The following is a 23,121-nucleotide window of genomic DNA, read 5'->3' on the forward strand; positions in this document are numbered from 1 at the left end:
GCAGCACTTAATATATTTAGTAAACCCAGTTTATTTACATAATACATATTTTACCATGCAGCTTACGGAATTGCACTCAAAATAATAAACAAAAATAAACTGGCACTATCTTGCTATTTGAAAATGGCTTTATAGAGAAAGATAACTTTCTTAAATGAGTTAACTAAACTATAAAAAATTGCTATGGTAACTTAAAAAAAAAGCTAAAAATAATTTTAAAATATACTTGTAAAGTCTGTAGATAAAGAGCTTTTATAATTTACACATTGGTAAAAATTAAAAGTAGTCTTTTTTAGTATTGTAGCTGGAAATTATACTTTTAATTAACTAATAACAAAAAATAACTTACATATACATTATTACAAGGCTCAGATTTCTAGGCAACTTTTAAATATTCTTTAATGTTAACAGTGTCTTAAAACATTTTACCAGTAGTACTGTGCACATAGCAGGTGGTCAGTAAATGCTGACATACATAAGTATTTATAGTTGACAGCAACCCACATTCATGTGAATATTCCTTTACAATAAATACATCATAGTAAAGATAAAAATCAGAGGATAGCTTTCTTACAATATTTAACATTTTCAGAAAACACTTAAGTATTAATAAGGAATAATTCTTCCTATAGACCTGTATGCCCTTTAAATTCAAAAAAATAATCATTTAAAAACAAATATGCTCTTTTTTAATGTATTAATTTGGGTGGCAAGTATTACATAATTCATACACTATGTAAGATGGGAATTTTTTTAAAAAATTAAACTTAAAAGGTTATTTTTTAGAATATTTTATTGGAAAAAAATGATTCCACACCTAAAATAACTGGACTTTCCCCTCATTTTTAACTTGATGATAACTACTTAGTGTATTTCATTTGGATGAAATGTCAATTTAGAAGCAGTAGTATTATGTAAGCCAATAAAGGATGTTTTAGGGGAAATATGTCCTATTTACACCAAAATCTCCTATTACTTAGTATATAAATCACACTGTGGTCTTTGAGATACTATAGCCATTTTCAAAATAGCATTCCACTATAATAATGAGTATGATATAGCATGCCCTTACTGGGCCCACTAGAAGAAAATTCTCCTTGCTGAGATACCAACATGGAAAATGTATATTCCAAAATCACTACACTGGAAAGGAACAACATTTTACAGATGGATAAACTGAGGCACATTAAAGTAACTTTTCTAATACTAAACGTAAAAAAGGCATATTGGGAATAAAATTCAACATCAATGAACATTTTTCTAGATATCCAGTTCTATCTTGAAAACATACCAATATTTAAAACAGTTTGTCAACTCATTAAGAAATGTTGGTAATAATTTATAGTCTAACAACAAGTTTTTACGTATGTCTGCTTTAAGAGATTTAATTTATGCATATGAAATGATCAATGAACGAACGGCAACAACTGTATTAGTAAAACTATTTTTTTAAGTATAAACAATGACAAATTTAATGCTTCATGTCCAAATTGTATTCATTTTTAATTTTTTTGGTATTGGGGATTGAACCCAGAGGCACTCTACCAGTGAGCTATATCTAGATCCCCTGTTCTTTTTATTTTTTATTTTGATACAGGGTCTCACTAAGTTGCTTAGGACCTTGCTAAATTGCTTAGGTTGGTCTCAAACTTGTGATCCACCTGCGTCAGCCTCTCTCGAGTTGTTGGGATTACAGACATGCACTGCTGCATCCAGCTTCAAGTCCAAATTTTAGATGGTGAATATAAACATTTTATCAATGCAATGTTAACTTACGCATAAGCTGAAGACTAAAGCACAATCCTCATCAAGTGGGGCATCAGCATGACTTTATTCTAAGGCTTAAGGTTCAGTTCAGGGTCAAATCAGGGCCATGTAAATCTTATGGCCTTGAAAGTAGCACCCATATAGCTGGGAGTCCTCATCATCAAATTTCTTTTAGAATTTTGGGATCAAAATCTTCTATAATCCACTTGCAAGAATTCAATTATGATATGGAATTAAATAAACTCTGGAATTAAAAGGCTTGAGTAATGATTTGATTATTAGATCATGGAATTTGTTGCTTAATCATGTCCTTAGTTTCTAATGTGATTCTTCGCTGATAAAAAGTAACATTGCATGTTCATTTCCTCTTCTTAATACCTCCCTTAAAGAAGAACTCTTGTTCTGACGAACTGAAAATTTCTAATGTTTCTAAGGAGAGAACCTGCGGCTAAAGGAAATAATATTTTAAGTGCCAGATTTTCACAAACCATGTATTTAAAGGCTATGATTACTCCAAATCACTATCTTAGCTTGTATTAAACATAGGCTGTAACAAACGTCACCTTGATTAGGCACTTAAATTTGATGATTTAACGAAAATATCTTCTATTAAAGCCATCACACAGGATGACTCCATTTCAAATGGAGATGAGCCCTTCCTAAGGAAATTAAGCTGGTGTCAAGTAAACTGAATCCTATTTCTACAATAGTTTCACATTCATTGTTACCATTCAGATTATTTGTTATGATCGCCAACTAATTCTCATTTTCTATATAAGCAGCAAATTAGTAGTTTTAAGGGTCTACAAAGCAGTTATTACTACAGATCCCTAGGTATATTTTTCCATTTTTATAAAGCATTACCCATGATACAAGAAGAAAAAGAAAAAGATGAATGGGAACCTTAGAAATAGTGGGGTATACAAGTCCCCATTTTATATTGCTTAACAACTGAATTCACCAGGTGGCCATACCTGAATTCTTCACAAATGTGAAACATAGTCAGGACAAGGCTTGCTATGTCTGTACTGCATGACATAGACTGTTGACTGATGCCACCAATATAACATCACTACTGCAAGGATATGCCATATTTGGTGGCTAGATCCGAGGTAGTTTAGTTGTCCTAGAAGGAAGGTAGAAAGAAATTAATACTGATTGTACTATTTTGATATTAAAAGAAAATAAGTTTCTGGGGCTGGGTTGTGGCTCAGTGGTAGAGTGCTTGCCTAGCATGTGTGAGGCACTGGGTTTGATTCTCAGTACCACATAAAAATAAATAACTGACAACTAAAAAAATATTTAAAAAAAAAATAATTTTCTAATCTTCAGGCTTGGAAATATGGCTTAGCAGCAGAACATTTTTGTTAGTCTCAGTGCCTGGAGATCCAAGTTTTGTTTTTGTTTTTTTTAAGGATGAACACACATTTGGGTTTCTAATTTTAAGGTTTTATCAAGAACACAAGTAATTTTTAGAAATGATATTCACAATGTATTTTTAAAAATCTAACTTGTAATTTTCAGGAATTTGACCTTTTGCCTCCCATGTCTCAATTCCTATCTGGTGTAATGGGAAAAAAAAAAAAAAAAAAACTGAAGAAATGAGGGTTACAAATCAGCGAGTAATTTAGGTATGAATCTGTGAGTAGGAAATGCACTGTTGTGTTTAGATATGAACCTGCTAGCAAATGCACTGTTGTGTTTAGATATGAACCTGCTAGAAGCACTTCTTTATTTTATGCATGTATGCAAGGAGAAACCTCAGTCCCGAATCTTAATACTCTAATGGAATAATGTGCAAAATTCTGTGGTAGTAATGGGTTAATTAACTAAGGTTGATTAGTTCACATACAATTTCAGAAAACAATTTAATTTCTCTTTATGGCTAAACATTAAATTCCATGGAGATTAATAATTAAAATGTGGAAAGCTTCTTGATCTTTCCTGGTGTAAAACAGAAGAACAGCTATAAAAACAAGTGTAAACTTTCTCTTAGTGAGTCTATGGTCCTGTAATGTAACTATTCTCCAACCTCTTCTTATTTTTGTCTTACCAAGAATAATAATTAGTGCAGAACATTAATATTAAAGTGTAAGTCAACAGGATTCTTTCTATATAGGTTCTTGGCTTTTTTTTCTTTTTTTTTGGGGGGGGGGTGGGGTAGGGCACTAGGGGTAGGGTAGGGTAGACTTCTTGACTCCTAAAGAAGCTTACAGATTCAGTTTTAAAAACCAAATTCAGCCCAAGCAACTTAGTGAGAACCTGACTCAAAATAAAAAATAAAAATGGCTGGGGATGTGACTCAGTGGTAAAGTACCCCTGGGTTCAATCCCCAGTACCAAAGAAACAAACAAACAAAAAAAGCAAATACAGGGAATTTGAAAAGAAACTGGTTATCTTGTAATAGTAAACAGTAGTACAAGGGATCTATTCAATTCCATTCATGATACCTTGGACATCCTTGGGTCCATCAAATACCACTGTGGTGTTTATGTATTTAAAAAATTTAATGTGAGCTGAATTTAAATTTTTAGGCTTAATTTTTTTTTAATATCCCATTATTCACCACCTACACTTCCCCACAGTTCTCTCATACATGAAAGAAGGTACTTATCCCTGAGACTATCACTTTCACCTGTAAAGCCTATAGTGTTTATGGTCTCCATATCTCTACTACTTTCACGTACCTTCACTAAACCACACATTCAACTTCAAGGGGCACATTTTATATCAAGCTCATCTTGGATAAAAGTTAAGTTACAGAACATTTGATCTTTTGTAGGTTTTCTATATTAGACAATTCTAAAACCTGGACATTGATATTTTAAGGTCTAAAAACACTATAGCCACAATCACATACTGTAAAAAGAATTTATGGCTTGATCTTCTACTTGTCTGTGATCAGGAACAGAATTTTTAAAAGAATCATTAACAAAGTTATAAAAAAATATATTTTACCAGAATCTGTTTTCTGAGGAAAATTCTGGCCCTGCCTGGAAGATAGTTGATCTTCAATTCAGGAGCATATCTTAGTAATGTTCCCACAGCCTGATGTGTACACACTCAGGCTCTTAGTATTCCCATTCCTATTCAAACCTCAGGGTGAAAAATCAAGTACAGAGGAATGCCTGAGAATCTGTGGTGGATTCATTCTCTATTCCAGGGTTTTTCATATTTTCTCCTTCCCGTCTTTAATTCACTGTGGAAGAGATTCCTAACCTAGGAAGAAGGAGCATTGAGTTTGCAGTTTGGATTTAAACAAATCCTTGTTTTCTGTCTTCCAAATTTAAAAAGAAAAATAAAACACTGTTTTATGTACTACATAAAAGTTGTTCTTGAGTCAAGTTAAGGCTTACCTGGATTTGCATCATTTTGCCTTTCATTAAACTACATATCTCACTTTGAAGACCAAGTTGAGTGATATCATTATACTAATTGCTAGCATTTATTGAGGGCTTACGACATGTTAGGAACTGTGCTGTTTTATGTTCATTTTCTCATCTAATCCTGACAAGAACCCCAAATAAGTATTATCCCTGTGTTTCATATAAGGAAACTAGAACTGCAAAAGTTTAAGTTATTTTGCTCATGCAGCTGATATAGTATTTTCCAGGCAATCTGACTTCAGAGAGAGAGTGTCAAAACAAATACATATTTTGGAGAATAATCACTCCACCCAGTGTCCTCTCTGTTATTTTCCATCAGAAATACTTTTCTTTGGACTGAAGAATGTAGAAAACTATCCTTTTCTTAAGTGACTGGCTTATAACTATCTTGGGGACAAACAGACTCATCAATTTTATTATTTTTCTTAGCTCTGGGTAACAGGAAGCAGAAAGTAAAATCACAGATAAGGGGGGACTATTGTTTTATGACCCTCACCACTTATTGGATTCAACTCATACTCTGAGAAAGAGCTTGTGAAAGCCCTTTGAAAGGTAGGGCTTTATATAACATTAAGAAATAGAAGAATTACTCTATAATCAAAAATGCTGAAAAATAAATCTAAGTTTTGATTCTGTGAAGCATTTACTTAAAGCTTATACTTAAGAATAAAGCTGCAAAACCTCTGTGAAAGAACACCCACCTGGAAAGTACCGCTCTGGAACTTTGGAGATGTAGAATAGGAAAGCAAGAAGAGCAATCACATACATCACAATTACACGAGGTGCAAAATCCTGAAAAGTAAAACATGTTTTGTTTTTTTTTTTTTCCCACAGATCTTTCTACTTTACTGAAGTCTAAATTTATTATGAATATGATGGTAGAATTTAAGACTGTTAAATCTGAATGGTTCTATAGATAAATCTCCAGTAATAAGCCTGATTTTCATTCTTCAGGAAGAAGTCCACAGAAATGGAGCACAGTGATGCCCTAAAGGTTAGGCTACTAAAAGAGTGAGGGCTTTATGCTGCTGAAGGTCCTAGTGTGTCTGAATCCTCTACAATGTATGCATCTGGGTTGGATACATATGGGAATGGAGTAGTCTCTTGGCTTACTCATTATCAAATGAGTAAGCCAAGAGACTACTGACTAGTGACTTATAATCAGAAATGATCTACACAGCTTGGTCTAAGACAAAAATCTTCCAATATCACAGAAAAAAATGGTTCTCTTGGATATCAAGCACTCTATCTTACTGCTAATGCTCTATTAGAAAAGTTTTCCTGGAGAAAAATTGAAAGCATTCCTCCAAGAACTGGAACAAGACAGACTGGCCTCTTTCACCACTTCTATTCAGCACAGTTCTTGAAACTCTAGCCAGAGCAATTAGGCAAAAGGAAGAAATTAAAGGGATACAAATAGGGAAAGAAGAGTTCAAACGATCCCTATCTGCTGATGACATGATTCTGTATTTAAAAGACCCCCCACCCCAAAATAAAAACTCCACCAGAAAATTTCCAGAACTCATAAATGAATTTGGCAAAGAAGCAGGATATATAATTAACACTGATAAATCAATTGCCTTACTAATCACCAATGATGAATTAGCTGAAAGAGAAATAAGGAAAACCATCCCATTCACAACAGCTCAAAAAAAAAAAAAATACTTGGAACTCAATCTAACAAAAGAAATGAAAGACCTCTACAATGAAAAGTATAGAACATTAAAGAAAGAAATTGAAGAAGACCTTAGAAGATGAACAGCTCTCCCATGTTCTTTGATAAGCAGAATTAATATTGTCAAAATGGCCATATCAAAAGTGCTATACTGATGTAATGCAATCCCTATTAAAATTCCAATAATGTTCTTCATAGAAATAGAAAGAGCAGTCACAATATTCATTTGGAAAAACTAGAGGCCCAGAATAGCCAAAGCAATCCTTACTGAGAAAATGAAGCAGGATGTACCATAATACCAGATCTTAAATTATACTATAGAGCTATAGTAACAAAAACAGCATAGTATTGCCAAAACAGACATGAAGCCCAATGGAACAGAATAGAAGACACAGAGATAAACCCACAAAAATATTATCTCATGCTAGACAAAGGCACATAAACACACATTAGAGAAAAAAAGAGCCTCTTCAACAGATAGTGCTGGGAAAACTGGAAATCCATATGTAGCAAAATGAAACTGAACCCCTAGCTCACCCTGCACAAAACTCAACTCAATATGGATCAAGGATCTAGGCATTAGACCAGAGACCCTGTACCTACGAGAAGAAAATGTAGGCCCAACTCTCCATCATTTTGGCTTAGGAACTGAATTCTTCAACAAGACTCCTAAAGTGCAAGAAGTAAAACCAAGAATCAATAAATGGAATTGTATCAAACTAAAAAGTTTCTTCACGCAAAGAAAACAATCAAGACCATGAAGACAGAGCCTACAGAATGGGAGAGAAGCTTTGCTACCTGCCCCTCAAATAGAGCATTAATCTCAAAGATATATAAAGAACTCAAAAAACTTAACACCAAAACAAACAACAACAAAAAAACCAAAACAAAAAAACAAATGATCCAATCAATAAATGGGCAAAGAAATTAAGCAGGCACTTCACAGAAAAATAAATACGAATGATCAAAAAAAAAAAAAAAAAAGAAGGAGAAGGAATGTTCAACATTCTTCTCTAGCAATTAGAGAAATGCAAATTAAAACTAAACTGAGATTTCATCTCACTCCAGGCACAATGGCAATTTTCAAGAAAACAAGTAACAATAAATGTAGGTGAGGATGTGGAAGGAAAGGTTCACTCATACATTGCTGGTGGGATTGCAAATTGGTGCAACCACTCTGGAAAGCAGTATGGAGATTCCTCAGAAAACTTGGAATGGAACCACCATTTGACCCAGTTATCCCACTCTTTGGCATATACCCCAAAGGACTTAAAATCAGCACACTACAGTGATGCAGCAACATCAATGTTTATGGCAGCTCAATTCACAATAGCTAAGCTATGAAACCAACCTAGGTGCCCTTCAGCAGATGAATAGATAAAGAAAATGTGGTATATATACCCAAGGGAATTTTACTCAGCCATAAAGAAGAATGAAATTATGGCATTTGCTAGTGAATGGATGGAAATGGAGACTATTACACTAAGTGAAATAAGCCAATCCCCCAAAGCCAAAGGCCCATTGTTCTCTCTGATATGCAGAAGGTTAACACACAATAATGTGGGGGGAGAATAGAAGTCATTGAATTAGGGAAATTAAGGGCAGGAGAGAGTATGGGAATAGGATTGACAGTAGAATGAATCCAACATAACTTTGCTATGTTCATATGTGAATACAAGACCACTGTAACTCCACATCATGTATAACCACAATAATGGGATCCTAATTAGAATAAGTTATACTCCATACATGCATAATATATCAAAATACACTCTACTGTCATATATTGCTAAAAAGAACAAATATAAAAATAAGTTTTCCTGGCCTTGAGAAAATAGCCAGCTACAACTTATACATATTGTTCTTAATTCTGATTATAAAACAAACTTACCAAAAATCCATTTGAGAAATAAAAATAAGTTATCTCTCTTCCTAATTCAAATACATACATGAGAATTACCAGATTCCTCAGATTAATTAACCTCAGATTTCTCAAGACTTTCTAGAAAATACAACTTCACCCCACCTCTTAGGATTGTCCCTTCTGGAACTTTTCACCTTTTGTAACAGCCTCTACAGCTTTTAAATATTAAAGCTTATTAGAGAATTTTCTGAAAGTTTCCCTTTGTTTTCTCACTGGAATGATCCATGATCATATTAGAATTCATCTTTAATAACCATTGTCTTCCTATTTCATATTTCAATTTTAAACTTTTAAACATGAAAAAATTTCTCATTTTTTCCTACATTTCTTTAATATCCATTGAATTAATGGGTCTTGTTTTTTTATTATTATTATAAGCTTAAAAGGATGTGTTCACCACATCCAAATTTTAATTACTTCTATATTAACAAAAGTTATCCATTTGTTGGAACTAAATTTACAGTGGCAGCTTCCTATTCTATTTTCTTATTTTTAGGGTATCAAAACTCTCAGAAAATGTTTTCCCACAGAGAGGATCATTTACATCCCTCATCATTACTATCTCACTGTTCTTACAGTTTCCTAATCTTATGAAGAAAGCATCACCCTTGTCCTCAAATGAACCAGATTAAATCACTGATTCACTGTCATAGAATATTCTTTGTTTTCAGTGTATATCCAAGTGCTTCCCACCATACTGTTGCCAACTTCATGTAAGTGAATGTAAGCCTACTACTAATAGTTTTTCCTCTTCTATTAATGCATGATCCTTACTAATAATGGATTCTTTTGAAAAAAGCCTGCTTTTAAAATCCCACATTCCAGACTAAAGGCCTCAATGCAAAAAATATACATGATTTCTGCCAGCTTCATTTTCTTTTCTTTTTTTTTTCCTTTTGGTACTGGGGATTGAATCCAGCAGTACTTTAACACTGAGTTATATCCTTTTTATTTTTTTTATTTTGAGACAGGGTCTTGTTACATTGCTGAGGATTTCACTAAGTTGTGAGGTTGGCCTTTAACTTGTGATCCTCCTGCCTCATCCCCACCTCCAGCTGGCTGGGATTGTAGGTGTCCACTACTGTTCCCAGCATTCTGCCAGCTTTCTTGGTATATGTGCTCATGTAAGAAAATTTCGGTTTTATTCTGTAGCACATACTTGGCATTTTTATATGTATCTCTAAGAATGTAAGTCTTATTTCTAATCATAATCTCAAGAATGTTGAGTTTTCACTGAGGTTCTTTCTAATGCATATTAACTATATTCTATAATACCTGATATCAATAGCTCTTCTTTTATTTTGCAAAATATTGCCCTTGGTGAGTTGAATATGCTTCTTTGACTCCAGCAACCAATACGATGATAATTTCCAAATCTTTATCCCTAGTCTCAAACTTGGCCTAAATTCCAGACCCTGTGTCTACCTTCACATCCTATAGATACCTCAAATTCAACAGGTTCAACAAAAAAAATCCTTTCTAACTCCTCTTTCCCCCACCAAAAATATCAAGTGTTCCTGCTTCTATACTTTGGTTATCACTGGCATTATCACTGATCCAGCAGACAAAGCTAGAAACTTTGAAGTCCTCCACAGATAAGGACTTGGATATTTTACACACTAAAGGTAAGAGAAAGAGAAATAAGAATGTGTTACTTCATAGACATTCAGGAAAAAAAATACTAATCAGACTTTATATATGCTTTTGAATGGTATGCTTATTTATATAGCAGTGAAAATTATGGTGTCAGCATATAATTAAAAATATGCTCTCAAATGACACAAACTCACCCACTACTGATTATATTACTTTACCCAAAATAAAATTGAAAATTAAAAAAATGAGGACAAATACTGATGACACTTAACGTACCTGTACAATAGGAGCTCCAATTCCTCCATTGAGCCAAACCCAGTGAAGAGTAGGTATTACTCCATATCCCGAAACAGAACAAAAGATGACAGAACGGAGCCTCTGCCATTGCTGTGTGAGGTAATTGGGATGAATCTGAGCAAAGAACACTGCCAGGATCATGGCAAGCACTGTGATCAAGTATACTTGACGCCAGTACTGAAATGAAACAAAATCAAATTTTAATTCTGCTATTAACAATAGTGAAGGCAAAGAGTAATTTTGGCTTATATTTAACACATTCCAAACTACTTGGTACTTTCAATTCCAAACAGGATTATTTATCTTTCTTAAAAAAAAATGCATATACCAAACAACTATTAAGTTTCGTAGGATGACAAATCAAATTCTCAAGTGAGCTACTGAGACTGCATTTATTCCTACAAAAGCATTTCCTGAGTACCTATTACCATGCTAGGCATGGTTAGAAGTCCTATAGAAACGTAGCAGACTATGACACAGACTCTCCCAGTGGATGAGCACATAGACTCTGGGAGGGGCAAATGTAAACAAATGATAATAATTCAATGATAAATATTATAACTGAGTTTCAAACAAAGTTGTAGAACCACTGAAGAGAGAGCAATGTTACCTGGGATAAAAATGCTTCACAATGGAGGCAACATCTAAACTAATATTATGTGGGAAGGAGCAGCTCTCAAAGAAAAGGAGCAGCAAGTGCAGCAGGGAAATTTGGAGGAGGCTGAAAGGCAGCAAAGTCAGGCTACAGATTTTGGGCTTTACCATGTCATTCAGGAATAGCAGAGTTCTTTCAGAATGGGATGACAGGGTCATTTTTCAAATGACATGAGTGTAGAAAACAAAGAAATGATAGGGAGCCTTCTAAACAGACATTAGAGGTTTATTCAAAAAGAAATGAATTCTGTTGAAGAATGAAGATGCGAGCACCAGGCTGAGGAAGCATTTCTGAAATACACTTAAGGTCTTAATGGCTAACTGGATATGTGAGAGAGCAGCCATGGAAGGCTCCACCCTTTCTATCCTGAAAGGCCAACAGTGGCTTCCATTGATAAAGGAAATGAACAAAGATGTTCCAGGTTTGGGGCATATATGATGAGGAACATGAAAATAGGTTCACTTTAAAATACATTAAGTTTGAAAGGTTTATGGGATATTTAAGTATTTAAGTGAACATTGAAAGCTGGAAGTGAAACTCAAAAAGCTAGCATCATATAGGATGTGAGTTCTTAACTTGGCTCCAGGGATCTCTGTAGGGTTATACACCTCCTGATTCACAATTTTGGATTGTTTCTTTAGATGTATACCCAAATACACCTTCTCCTGGATTGATGGTCCATAGTTTTCTGTCTCATTCTGAAAGCAGCCTGTGTTCCTTAAAAGGTAAAGAGCCACTAAAGCAACTGAGTATTTGGAAACGATAAGAAACCAGAGAGAAGAAGCAATTTTTCCTTTATATGATCATGGACTGTGTTAGCTCTAGTAGCTCTTTTTTTCTAGCTTTTCTGATGTGTCCCACTTTAATGTTTAGGAAGTCAACAGAAAACAGTTTCAGAGAAATATAGAATGAGATAAGCAAACAATTAAAATGATGCATGATTACATTTACAAGCTCCTAGTTATCAGCATGCTTCCTCTCTTTTAAGGTATGCAGTTTCATGCAAAATGATTAAGTTATGAAAACTGGGCAGATATGAACAGAGTTTACTACTAAAATCAAATCAATTTGCAAGGTTAATTGAATATAATTATATGCTTATCTCCCAAAGTCATTAGGCCTAAAAAACAAAAAGCTCACATTTAAAGATTTTTTATTTTATTTTATTTTATTTGGTACTGGGGATCAAACCCAGGGAGATTTGTGCATTGAGCTACATTCCTAGCCTGTGGCTCATGTTTAAATGTGTTTAAATGGATGCAATTATTAATGCTCTTTTATTCAAACCTAATATACGACTTTTCCCTTTACTAGTTTTATATACTAAATATGTTGATAGTTTGCTCTGCCATCATACAGATTTAAGAATCCCAAAGAGTAAGAATTCTGTCCTGCAGCCAATCTTTTCAATAAGCCACAGCTTAGAGCACCATGCGTGGAGGGTGTCTTGGGAAGGCCAGTCTCTATTCCTTGTGAAAAGGACTAAAACTACCCTGTAAACATATTGCTCTTGAGGGAGAAGTGTAATCTTCTGCTGAAAAGCAGGTAACAAAAAGGACAAAAGAAAAAAAAAATCAAAGAATATGATAGGAACAAGAGAGAAAAAGAGTAGAGTCAGTGGGGACTTTCTGAATGGGAGAGTTTGAGATGTGGTGAGCTCACGGCTCAGTTTGCCTTTGGGCAGGTGATGGGTTAGAGGTTATATTCTTTTAAGGTTTGGCTTGGCAACATTTTTAGGATAGGTGCTATACTATCTGAACAGTTTTGCAAATATTGCTTTGCACAAGACAAAACTGAGTTTTAGGACCTTAGGGACAGAAAGCAGAGTTGATCCAGAACTTGGAACAGACATATCTTATAGTTGTTAAAGACCCTCACAATACATGGGGTCTGTTTTTAGGTCTACTATGCAATAGAGGACTGAGGAAAGGAAAACATATTTCTTATAGAAGAACATGCATCAAGACATGCACAGATATATCTTTTCTTTTTTTCAGTGAATGAGAAATAAAGTATGAAGGGAAATGGAAAGTGGTAACCAACTTCATTATTTTATCAAAAGCTAACTTTATTTAACTTCAATTCTATAAACACAAAAATTAAAGACATGCAATGTGCATATATAAGTAACCATATACCCATATGAATATAATTAATAATTCAATGTCTACAGTAAGCTTCAGAGATAACTTCAAATATATATTTTTCCAGTGGAAAAGGAGTGAAATAAGTGTGGAACTAGTAATAGATGTTAGAGATCACAGGTGCCTTTTGAAAAATAAGTTTATGCCTACACAAGACTCTTCTGTTTATTCGGTTAGTTACTTATTCAGAAATTCAAAGGAACCACTGCAAGAAAACCTGAGACCTAAATGAAAAGCAGAATGTGAAATGTTTTAAGCTACTTACATTATTACAATAAAATGCATAAAATACTCCTGAGACATAGCAGCCCAGTATTCCAATAGAAATTCCTGCATAATCTAATGCCATCCATCTTCGACAGGTTTTTTCTGACCGATGGCAAGAAAAAAGATGATATCCCACAGAGCAAAGCATACAGACCTATGGAAAATAAAAAGAAATTTTAACAAAATGAAACAAAAATAAACTAAAGTAATTTATGCATGATATTCAGGGAATTGGTTAAGGATACAGGCTTTCAGCTTTATCAACTTAGCAAGGCCCTAAGCAATTTAGTGAAACCGTGTCTCAAAATAAAAAATAAAAGGAGCTGGATATGTAGCTCTGTAGCTCAGTGGTAACACACCCCTGGGTTCAATCCCTTGTACCCTCGCCCCCTCCCAAAAGTGCAGGCTTTTAAGACAGTGTAGGCTTTCAAGTCAAATACATCTTGCTTTGGATTCTAGCTCTGTGCTTACAGTAGGGCAAGACATGTCTTTTCTCTAAACCCCAATTCCCTCATGTGTAAAATGGGGATAAGAATCACAAAAAAGGAAATTTAAAATGATAGCTATTTTATATAAAAATTATGAATAACTTTTTATATAACAATTTTAAACAGAAGTAGGGAAATTACACAATACAAATGTTTTTAAAAATATCACATGAGGGTATTTTGATCTATGAATAAGTTTAAAGAAGCAATACGTGTCCTTAAGAAAATCAAAGAATATAGAACTGTACAATGTAAAAAATATAAGCCCTTCCCACTCAATTTATTCCCCAAAGGTAGCCACTGATAACATTTGTTAAGTATCCTTCCACTTATTTTCAATATATATGCCCAAAAACTGTGAATAGAAGTCTGCAGCCTGGGTGTTAGAGTCTGTAAACAAGTCAAAATAACACCTGGCTTTTTGCCAGGGGAATGTTAGAGTTCCTAAACAAGTCTGGATGGTGCCTGGCAAAATGCCAGAGGGAGTGGTTTGAGAAGTAACAAAAGCAAGCCATTAAGTGTGGAGATTCCTTATTGGTTGACTGATGTATCTAGTTGATGCTAATTAGATAAGCTGTGTGGAATGTATAAATACTGCTCCTGTCCTGCAATAAACGGCTCCTACTCCTGCTGTATCAACGTATACAAGTTGTTCGTCACCCCCCGGTTATTTTGCTGCAGCCGGACTGCCGGCACCTGGGGATGTAGCTCAGTTTTAAAGCACTTGCCTAGCATGCTCAAGGTCCTTAGGTCAATACCCAACAACTACCCTCCCATCCCCCAAAAGGGAAAAAAGCCTGCAAATACAAGATAAATATACTTTTAAAAATTAATCAAATGGACTCACACTATATGTTCTGTTCTGCAACTTGCTTTTTTTTTTTTTTTTTTTACTTAAAACTTCATGGGCATAAAAGATGCACTGTATAAAGTTTACTTTTAAATTCTAAGGTAAACATGGCTTTATTGTCCCCAAATATAATAAATCATGGCTTGCTGATTATAAAGATAAAACCTCTATTCTTGAAAAGATTTTTTAGAAACAAGTAGAGAAGTAGTGCTATAAGAAGTTATATAGTAAAAGTCAGCAAACCATAATTAGAAAATTGAGGAGGGTGTTTGTGAGTGTATCTGTGCATTGTAGGGTGGGACAAGAGGGAGGAAAGGTGAATTACAGAAGAACTATCACCCCTGTAGAACCTAGAGTTCAGCTGATACTCATCAGGAACATACAAGAAGACATGCACAGGTTTATTGGGGGTCCACAAAGAAAAATAACATAATGAAAAATACAGAACCATTAAAGAATGTCCTGTCTTTATTCATTCATGATTATGACAAGTCCTACACATCAGGAGTTTCAACTTCAAAATTATGGAACAGGTGATACTTTAGAAGATTTTATATGTCCCCTCTTACATGGTGTAGATTAGAGAGGCAAAAGGGAGAGGTTACCTCAGAGAGCAATAACAAAAGAGCCTATACTAAGTCAATGGGGGTGTGTATGGAGAAATGGGACAATAAACATTATACTTAGTCACAATTTCATTTCTTCATCTACTGTCTAGAATCCTTACTGGTCTATGGTTTTTTGGCTACTAAGTTACCAAGCAGAGTTTACTATCCCAATTAAACATAACTTTAAAGGTTGATAGTTTTCTAAGATTAGGCTTGTGGTGTGTATTCTCACTGATAGGGAAAAATCTCATTGTCATAGTGTAGAATGATACAAGAATTGGATACAAATCAGGAAGCATGGAATTAGGTAGACATGTAGATGAGCAAGTAGTAGGTAGCTGTCAGGTAGAAATGCATACACAAATGTATGGATGAATTTTAACCAAAATGTCAAGTGTGACTTTTACTTTCTTCCACAGGCTTTTTTGTTTGCTTGAATTTCTACGTAAATATATACATATAGGAAAAATAAGAAACAATAATAGAGCTCATTCAATCGTCGCAAAGAAAGTAAAAGAGGAAAACTATGCATCAAAGGGGGAGGGAAGTAATATTAATAGATATCACAAGTTTTTAAAAAGTTAGCCGATGTTTAATGTGCCCTATTTTAAAAGGAATATGTTATTGTTAAGAGTTCCTTTAAAAAATGAAAAAAAAATTGGCAAAGTGGGTATGTTTCAGTTATCACGGAAAGTTTCTATGGGATACCAAAGGCATACAATTATAGTGTTCAATAATACTATTGAAGATTTTAAGTGCCCCCTTACAAGATGAGGACTAGATAGGCTGAGGTGGGAGATTACAGAAATAACCCTGGGAACAAGAGTCTATACTAGGCCACTGACAGTGGGGGCAGTACATCTAAGCTCATTGGCTTGATAACAAAGTACCCCATGATCTGGCTTCTTCCTGCACATCTTTCCTACCCTTACCTTTTTTGGTTCTTCCAGGATTCAAACATAAAGACTAACATCTGCAAGCCCAGAAAGTGCTAAACTGTCTCCTGCTTTTGGGCTTTTACCTAGTATTTATTCTGCTTAATGCCCTGCGTTACTTTCTTTCTGCACTCCTTCTACATGAGTGCCATGGTCTTATAACATGTTGGTTCTCTGCTCAGCAATGCATCACCACTACCTAGTATAGGGCCTAGAAGTATAAAGGAGGCATTCAACAAATATTTGTTGAACTGAATATAAACGAACTGAATTTGGGGAAAGGCATTCTCAGATTCCACTCTTCTCCAAAATAAAAAGTATCTGTGGAAAGCTTCCAAATCCTGAATTACATTCTACTATTCAAAATGTACTCTACAAATCTGGTTGGGAAGAAAGCACTGAGCAAAAAGAGTGAACAGAGGTGAGAAAAAAAAAAAAAGTCATGTCTTTTAAAAATTAAATGTAAGTCAATATTCATGAACAGATTTATGGTTTACTGTGCTGCCTGCTGATCCGACGAATCCGAAAAACTTGGGTGAACAAGTTAATTAAAATTTTATAATTTAAAAAAAAGTGCTCTTCTTGTAGGGAAGATGTGTTCATTTTTCTTAAGCAGGTTGTACACCATGTGATAGATATATGCAGTAGCAGTTAGAACACGATTTTACTGATTTCCATCTGAATAATCCTAGGCAAATTACTATAATACTTTGAGTCTATCTTTTCTTGGGCAGTTGTTACAGTTATTTAACCCTTTTAGTTTTACAATATATTGTTTTCTCAGGCCAAAATGGAAATTAATATGTATTCTCTTAACTAATATCAGGTGTGGAAGGTGGTGAAGGGATAAAGGACAGGCCTGGAGTAGAGAGAAACACAAGGGATTCTCAAAGTAGATGATATTTATACAACTAACTGTAGATTACAAACCAGTTTATACTTATTTATAGTCATTAAGAGCACCTTAATTATGTTAACTTAAATTTTAAAATGTTAACTATAAATAAATTGACTCATTTCCATTATGAAATTGGAAATGGATCCCCAGAGGTATTTTGAATCTAATCAGGACAAAACACTAAACCCCAGAAAGAGTATAATTTAAAAAATATTTTTTAAAAATTGATTTTTAATCACATAAAAATAATGAGTACTTTTTTCCTCAAAGAAATTTGTTCTAGAAACTGCAATTAGAAAAAAAGGGGGAGTATTTCTGATGATGAAGTCTGGAATACAATGACATGCTATAAAACATTCGGACAGTTGACTTACAGGTTCACCTCTCAAATAGCAGCAACAGGTTAACTGTAGAAAGTCCTGTCTGCTTTTGTCAAGATGAAAGGGGATGATTTTTTTTTTAATTTTCACGTTTTTTGGTATTCTCTGTAATTTTTAAAAATTTAAAATGCCAACAGGACTATAGCCCATATTTGTTTCCTTCTTTAAAATGATCTGTTTGAAAAATCTACTGAATGTAATTTTTAAAGGCATTTTTATAAATCCTTGAAAACAAATGCAAGTGCAATGGAATTAATATGAGAGGCAGAGAGGAACAGAAACTGAAAGTATCTGAAATGAGGCAAGTATAAAAGGATCAAAGGAAATTAAAATTAAAGCAACAGAACATAAGACCAATACCAGAAAAACAAGACAGTAAAATAAAAGCAGAATGAAAAGTAAAGGTATGAAAAATCACAGGTATATTACAAATACGAAAAAGTTAAGAAATTTTCCCAAACAGGTTTTGAGTTGACATTAGTGATCCACTCAATCTGATAGTAAGAGTACAATAAGACATTCATAATCTTATAGCAGAGATGTCTAAAATGATAAAGAGGAGAGAAACAATTTTTTTTCAATCTTTGAAACAGTGAATTCCAAATATACTCCCATAACATACAAATACATGATAATAACAGGCTTTTTTGGTGTTCATTTTATGAAAGAAAATAAGCTGACCCATTTGCCATTTTGGGAGCTCTTCAAAGCAAGTGGTGAGCCACATGCGTAAGCCTGCCTGATGAAAGTTCTCTTCACAAGTAACAGTGTTTGTGAAGTGACTTACCTGGAAGCAGAAAAGACAAATAGAACAAATTACAAAATCTTCTCTGGATGCACTTGCCGAAGGTAACACAGACGTCATATCATATATTCCCAGGGTGAAGAAGAGAAAGAAACCCAGCAAATGACTCCAGATGTTTACCGTCTCATTAGATAAAATAAACAAACTGGAAAGTAAACAAACATGCAGCTCAGATTCATACTGGCTCACTTAACTGTCAGCACTCAAAGGTCAGGGAAAATTTGGGGGAGTTACCTAATAATTGCTACTTTAAGGCCTTAACCCCATCTGTACCATTTAAAATTTGATATGTCATTTAATTAGTCTTTAAGTTTTTCCAAATTTCCACCAATCCTAGCATCTTAACAATTTTTGTTTATTTGTTTGATTTTGGTGCTTAACTCTATTATCATAGTTACAATTTCCTTCCATTACAGTGATTCACATGTAAATTCCTCAGCCTATCAGCTCCCTGACGGCCTGTACCATACATCTCTCCATTCATCTACAAGACACCATTTTTTCTAAGCAGAGTGCCTTGCTCCCATCATTCACTAATGTCTATAGATATGAGTTTGCAGATAAAACATTTTCAAAGACCACAAATAGTATGCATATTTTGAGTAAACTCCTATTGTTAGTTTAGGAGTTTACTCAAAATTTAGCTAGAACACTGACTTTCAATAATCAGTATCTGAAAACCAAAGACTGAATGTTCTTTGATATGCGGATGCTAACTCACAATAAGGGAAGGTGGAGAGAAGAAGCTCAGCAGATTAGACAAAAGGAGAATGAATAAATGGAAGGGAGGGAGATGGAATAGGAAAGAGTAGAATGAATCAGATAACTTTCCTATGTTCATATATGAATACATGACCAGTGTAACTACACACCATGCACCACCACAAAAATGAGAAGTTATACTCCATCTATGTTTGATGTGTCAAAATACTTTCTACTGTCAAGTATAACTAAATAAAATAAAAGTTTTTTAAAAGAACAGTATCTGAAAAGCTGCTTAGTATTATGTTAGGCACAAATTTAAAATACCTTTTTAAGGGCTGGGGATGTAGCTCAGTTGGTAGAGTGCTTGCCTCATATGCACAAAGCCCTGGGTTTAATCCCTAGCACCAAAAAAAAAAAAAAAAAAACTGCAACAAAACAACAACAACAACAACAAAACCTTTCTAAATACTCATTAAATACAAATACAAAGTTAAATAGACCTAGAGAAGCAGAATAAATACAAACTGAGCTATTGGAAAGGTTCCTGAAGAAGTTGCTGGAACAACTCTGCTATAGATGTTTTGAAACCAGACTAGTTTCCAGATAACATGTATTTATCCTTTTCAGGAACAATAGGAGTTTACTCAAAATATGCATACTATTTGTGTTCTTTGAAAATGTCTTGACAACTGTCTGGTTTTAGGTACATGATGGTGGAAAAAAGGTACCCTTCCTACAGAAGTCAAAAGGCTCATTGTTTCCTTCCCATCCCAGCCACAAATTAGCTCTGCAATCATGAACAAGTTACTTTAAAATTTCTGGGCTTCAGTTTCTTCATCTATGAAACAAAGGAACTGGATTACAGGCTGCTGTAACTTCCTTCTAGTTCCTTCCTTAGTTTTGTGAAACGGTTCTTCAGATATGGACAAGACTCATCTGATTTACAGGGAGATGATATAATGACTAAAGATTAAAATATTCTTTGCATTGCTCTAGCAAAATATTATCTTTCTGCTTAAGTGAGGTCTTGATGGTCAATGGTCCAGAAATTCTTATTAGTAAGCATTAATGTATCACTCTTACTGAATTTGCAACAGTTACCATGGCTCTTCTTAACTTTTCCATTGTTATAAGTGATAAGCACTGCAAGGTCTCAAACTATCAAATGATCATCAAGAATAAAGTGAAACTTTATTCTTAGACTTTATCTAGAACAGCATCCACTTTAAAGACTACTTGGGGAGGGAATGAAGGAATGATTTAGAAAACATCTAATTTACAGTACTGTTTTGATAATCAATACTACACTCTGCTTTTTTCTTAAGAATTTTTTATTTTGTAAAACCCAGTATACCTCGATTAACTAGACACGGTTTTTCCATGTTCCTCCCAACTAAAAGAATATTAGCAGAACTGTTAGGATATATAAAACCTCTTCTTACATCCAAAATATGTCCTGGTCACTCTTGAAAGCTGAAAGAAAAGAGGGCAAAGGATAAACCTGGAAAAGATCAAGCTGGTAGGAAGAACATTTAGAAGAATATCCCCAATAGAGGATCTACTATTATTACATGAAAAATTAAGCACCCCCATACTCTACTTCAAAATCAATAATCATCTTCATTACCTTTATCTGTTCAAAATCACTGATGACAATATCACCATCTACTGAGTGCTTCCTACATTTTACATATACAATCACATCTAATTTCTATTACGCCCTAAATCAGATATTTTTATTACCCTCATTTTACAAGTAGAGAAAATAAGGCAAAGTGATTTTACCTTTTGCACAAAGTCCCACAGCTATTAATTGGCGGTTTGAGATACTCAAGTTTTTCTGACTCAACAGCACAAGATCTAATGTTTTATACTTCATTTCCCCTCCATGAGATTTGGGTTCTAAACATCAAAATACTGAGGACAAATGCCAGATGGGTTTAAAATGTTTTAAGACAGTTCACTGCCTGCCCTATTCTAAGCAGGGTTCAGCTCTAATTTCTCATGTAATCACTCATGCACAGGAGGCACTGAGAAGTGAAATAATAATTAGGATTCACAATATGAAGTCCTGTTAGCCATCCATTCAAGCTACAGGGCTGGACAATGATGTCACCTTGTGACTGTGAGTCACAAAAAACACTTTCAAGGCAGGACAAAAGGAAATAAGGATGGAGAATGACCATGCTGGAAAGATCAAGAATCAAACTGTGGTAGCTGCTTGAGCTGTTCAAGAGCCCACATTCCAGCACTGGGGTTTGTCACTACAATGATCTGGAGCTCATCTGTAACTACAGTTGGGATTCTATATTTTAGTACACACAGAGAATTTTGACAGAAAGGTATTCTAAAAACTAGAACAGCAATTTTTCAGATTCTTTTCAGGCTTTCAAGGGAGACTGATTTTAAAGGTTTGGAATGACAAATTGCTTTCTTAGAAATTGCTTCTAAGGTCCTCTACTGGAGCCCCATTAGAGCTCTCTTTGCTACAGTGCTTTTCCTATACAGCATTTTCTACAATGGCTATTATGTAATAGTGTAATTATCTCTTTAATGTATGTAACCCAGACTAGACCTTAGTAGCCCGGTGAGAACAAGAGCCACATATCCTGTTTTCTGAAGGATCTGCTACAGTGCCTAGTTTCTAGCAGGGGTTCCATAAGTGTTTGCTTAATGAGCAAATTAGGGCTTTCTAAATATGTATGTATGGCAATGTGAACTTGTTTCCTATTATACAAGTATTATAGCTGGCCTCAAACCATCTGAATTTCCACAGGGCTGCTCTAAAGTGAAACAAAGCTTAGGTATACATAGGGCAAATAACGGCTCAGCCATTGTCAGTGTGGTCGATTCCAACATGTATCCCAATGAGCACCAAATTAAATCAAGGATGTAAAAGCACTCTGTAAACAGCGAAGCGCCACAGAGAGTTGGCAATTATGATCACTGTTACTATCATTATTACTCCTTGTATAAAATATCCCGACAGGGTTGGAGGGGAGAGAAGGAGGCAGAAAAGAGATGACAGAATGGGGTGGCGAAGAAATGCTGGGCACGGAGCAAAGCCGGGAAAGCGGCTAAGAGACTAAACAAAAAGGGTGTAGGTGAGAGGAGGGGGTCAGATTGTACCTTTTGATACACAGCCTGGAGGGCAGGTAGGCCCGGTAGCCGTCGGTGATATACGGGTTGTCCTTGAGCGACACCGGGATCTGCTCGAAGGTGTAGAGGCGAATACCGCGGGGCACCAGGACCGGCCAGTACTGGTAGCTGCCCAGCTCGATGTAATGTGCGCTCTTCAGCAGCTTCTGATGCATGGTTCCCGGCCGCCGCCGCTCGAGCCTCGGGAGCTCGCCCAGGCCCCGCCTCCCCGGGGAGGGGGCTTCGCCGCTGGAGCCCCCACCCCGGAGCCCGCGGACCGAGCGCGAGGTCCTAAGGCGCAGCCACTGCCCAGGCCCGGCTCGACTCACAGACCCGCCGCCGCAATCAGCGCCGCGGACCCGCCGGCGTCGCGGCCCTCTCTGACGTCAGCACGCCGCGCGGCCCCGCCCCTCGGCCTGGTGGCCCACGGGTTGCGCTCCGGCGCCGGCGAGCGCCGCGTTGGGGCGGTGCGCTGGCCCTTCCCTTCAGGTGAGGGGAGGTGGAAGCGCCGTGCTGTAGGGAATACTAGTAGTTTTCTTCATTTTCTGTTTTTAATTAGAAGCAGTAGTAGCTAAATTTTGAGTATCAAGGGGAAAAGAGGTA

General features: G+C 35.4%; 1 protein-coding gene across 9 annotated transcripts in view; it reads right to left on the bottom strand.

Annotated features, from left to right (window-relative positions):
* Paqr3 (progestin and adipoQ receptor family member 3) overlaps nt 1-22,871 on the bottom strand; it is a 32,423-nt gene extending 9,552 nt beyond the window's left edge. For 4 of the 9 annotated variants that reach the window (XR_009228313.1, XR_006854993.2, XR_006854998.2 and 1 more), the window contains exons 1-6: nt 22,510-22,871; nt 18,658-18,820; nt 13,710-13,865; nt 10,625-10,822; nt 5,855-5,945; nt 2,742-2,893 (exon numbers count right to left, since the gene is read on the bottom strand). Coding sequence is in view for 6 of the 9 variants with exons in the window: in XM_046459251.2 (XP_046315207.1) it covers nt 2,751-2,893; nt 5,855-5,945; nt 10,625-10,822; nt 13,710-13,865; nt 18,658-18,820; nt 22,510-22,694 (936 nt within the window). In the remaining 3 variants the exon portion in view is untranslated. The other 5 variants (XM_046459250.2, XM_046459261.2, XM_058584370.1 and 2 more) reach the window with 5 other exon arrangements.
* Nucleotides 22,872-23,121: the final 250 nt, after the last annotated feature.

Source organism: Marmota monax, unplaced genomic scaffold (assembly GCF_021218885.2).
Source record: "Marmota monax isolate L192 unplaced genomic scaffold, Marmota_monax_Labrador192_F-V1.1 WCK01_AAM20220418_F8-fsc00112, whole genome shotgun sequence".
NCBI lineage: Eukaryota > Metazoa > Chordata > Mammalia > Rodentia > Sciuridae > Marmota > Marmota monax.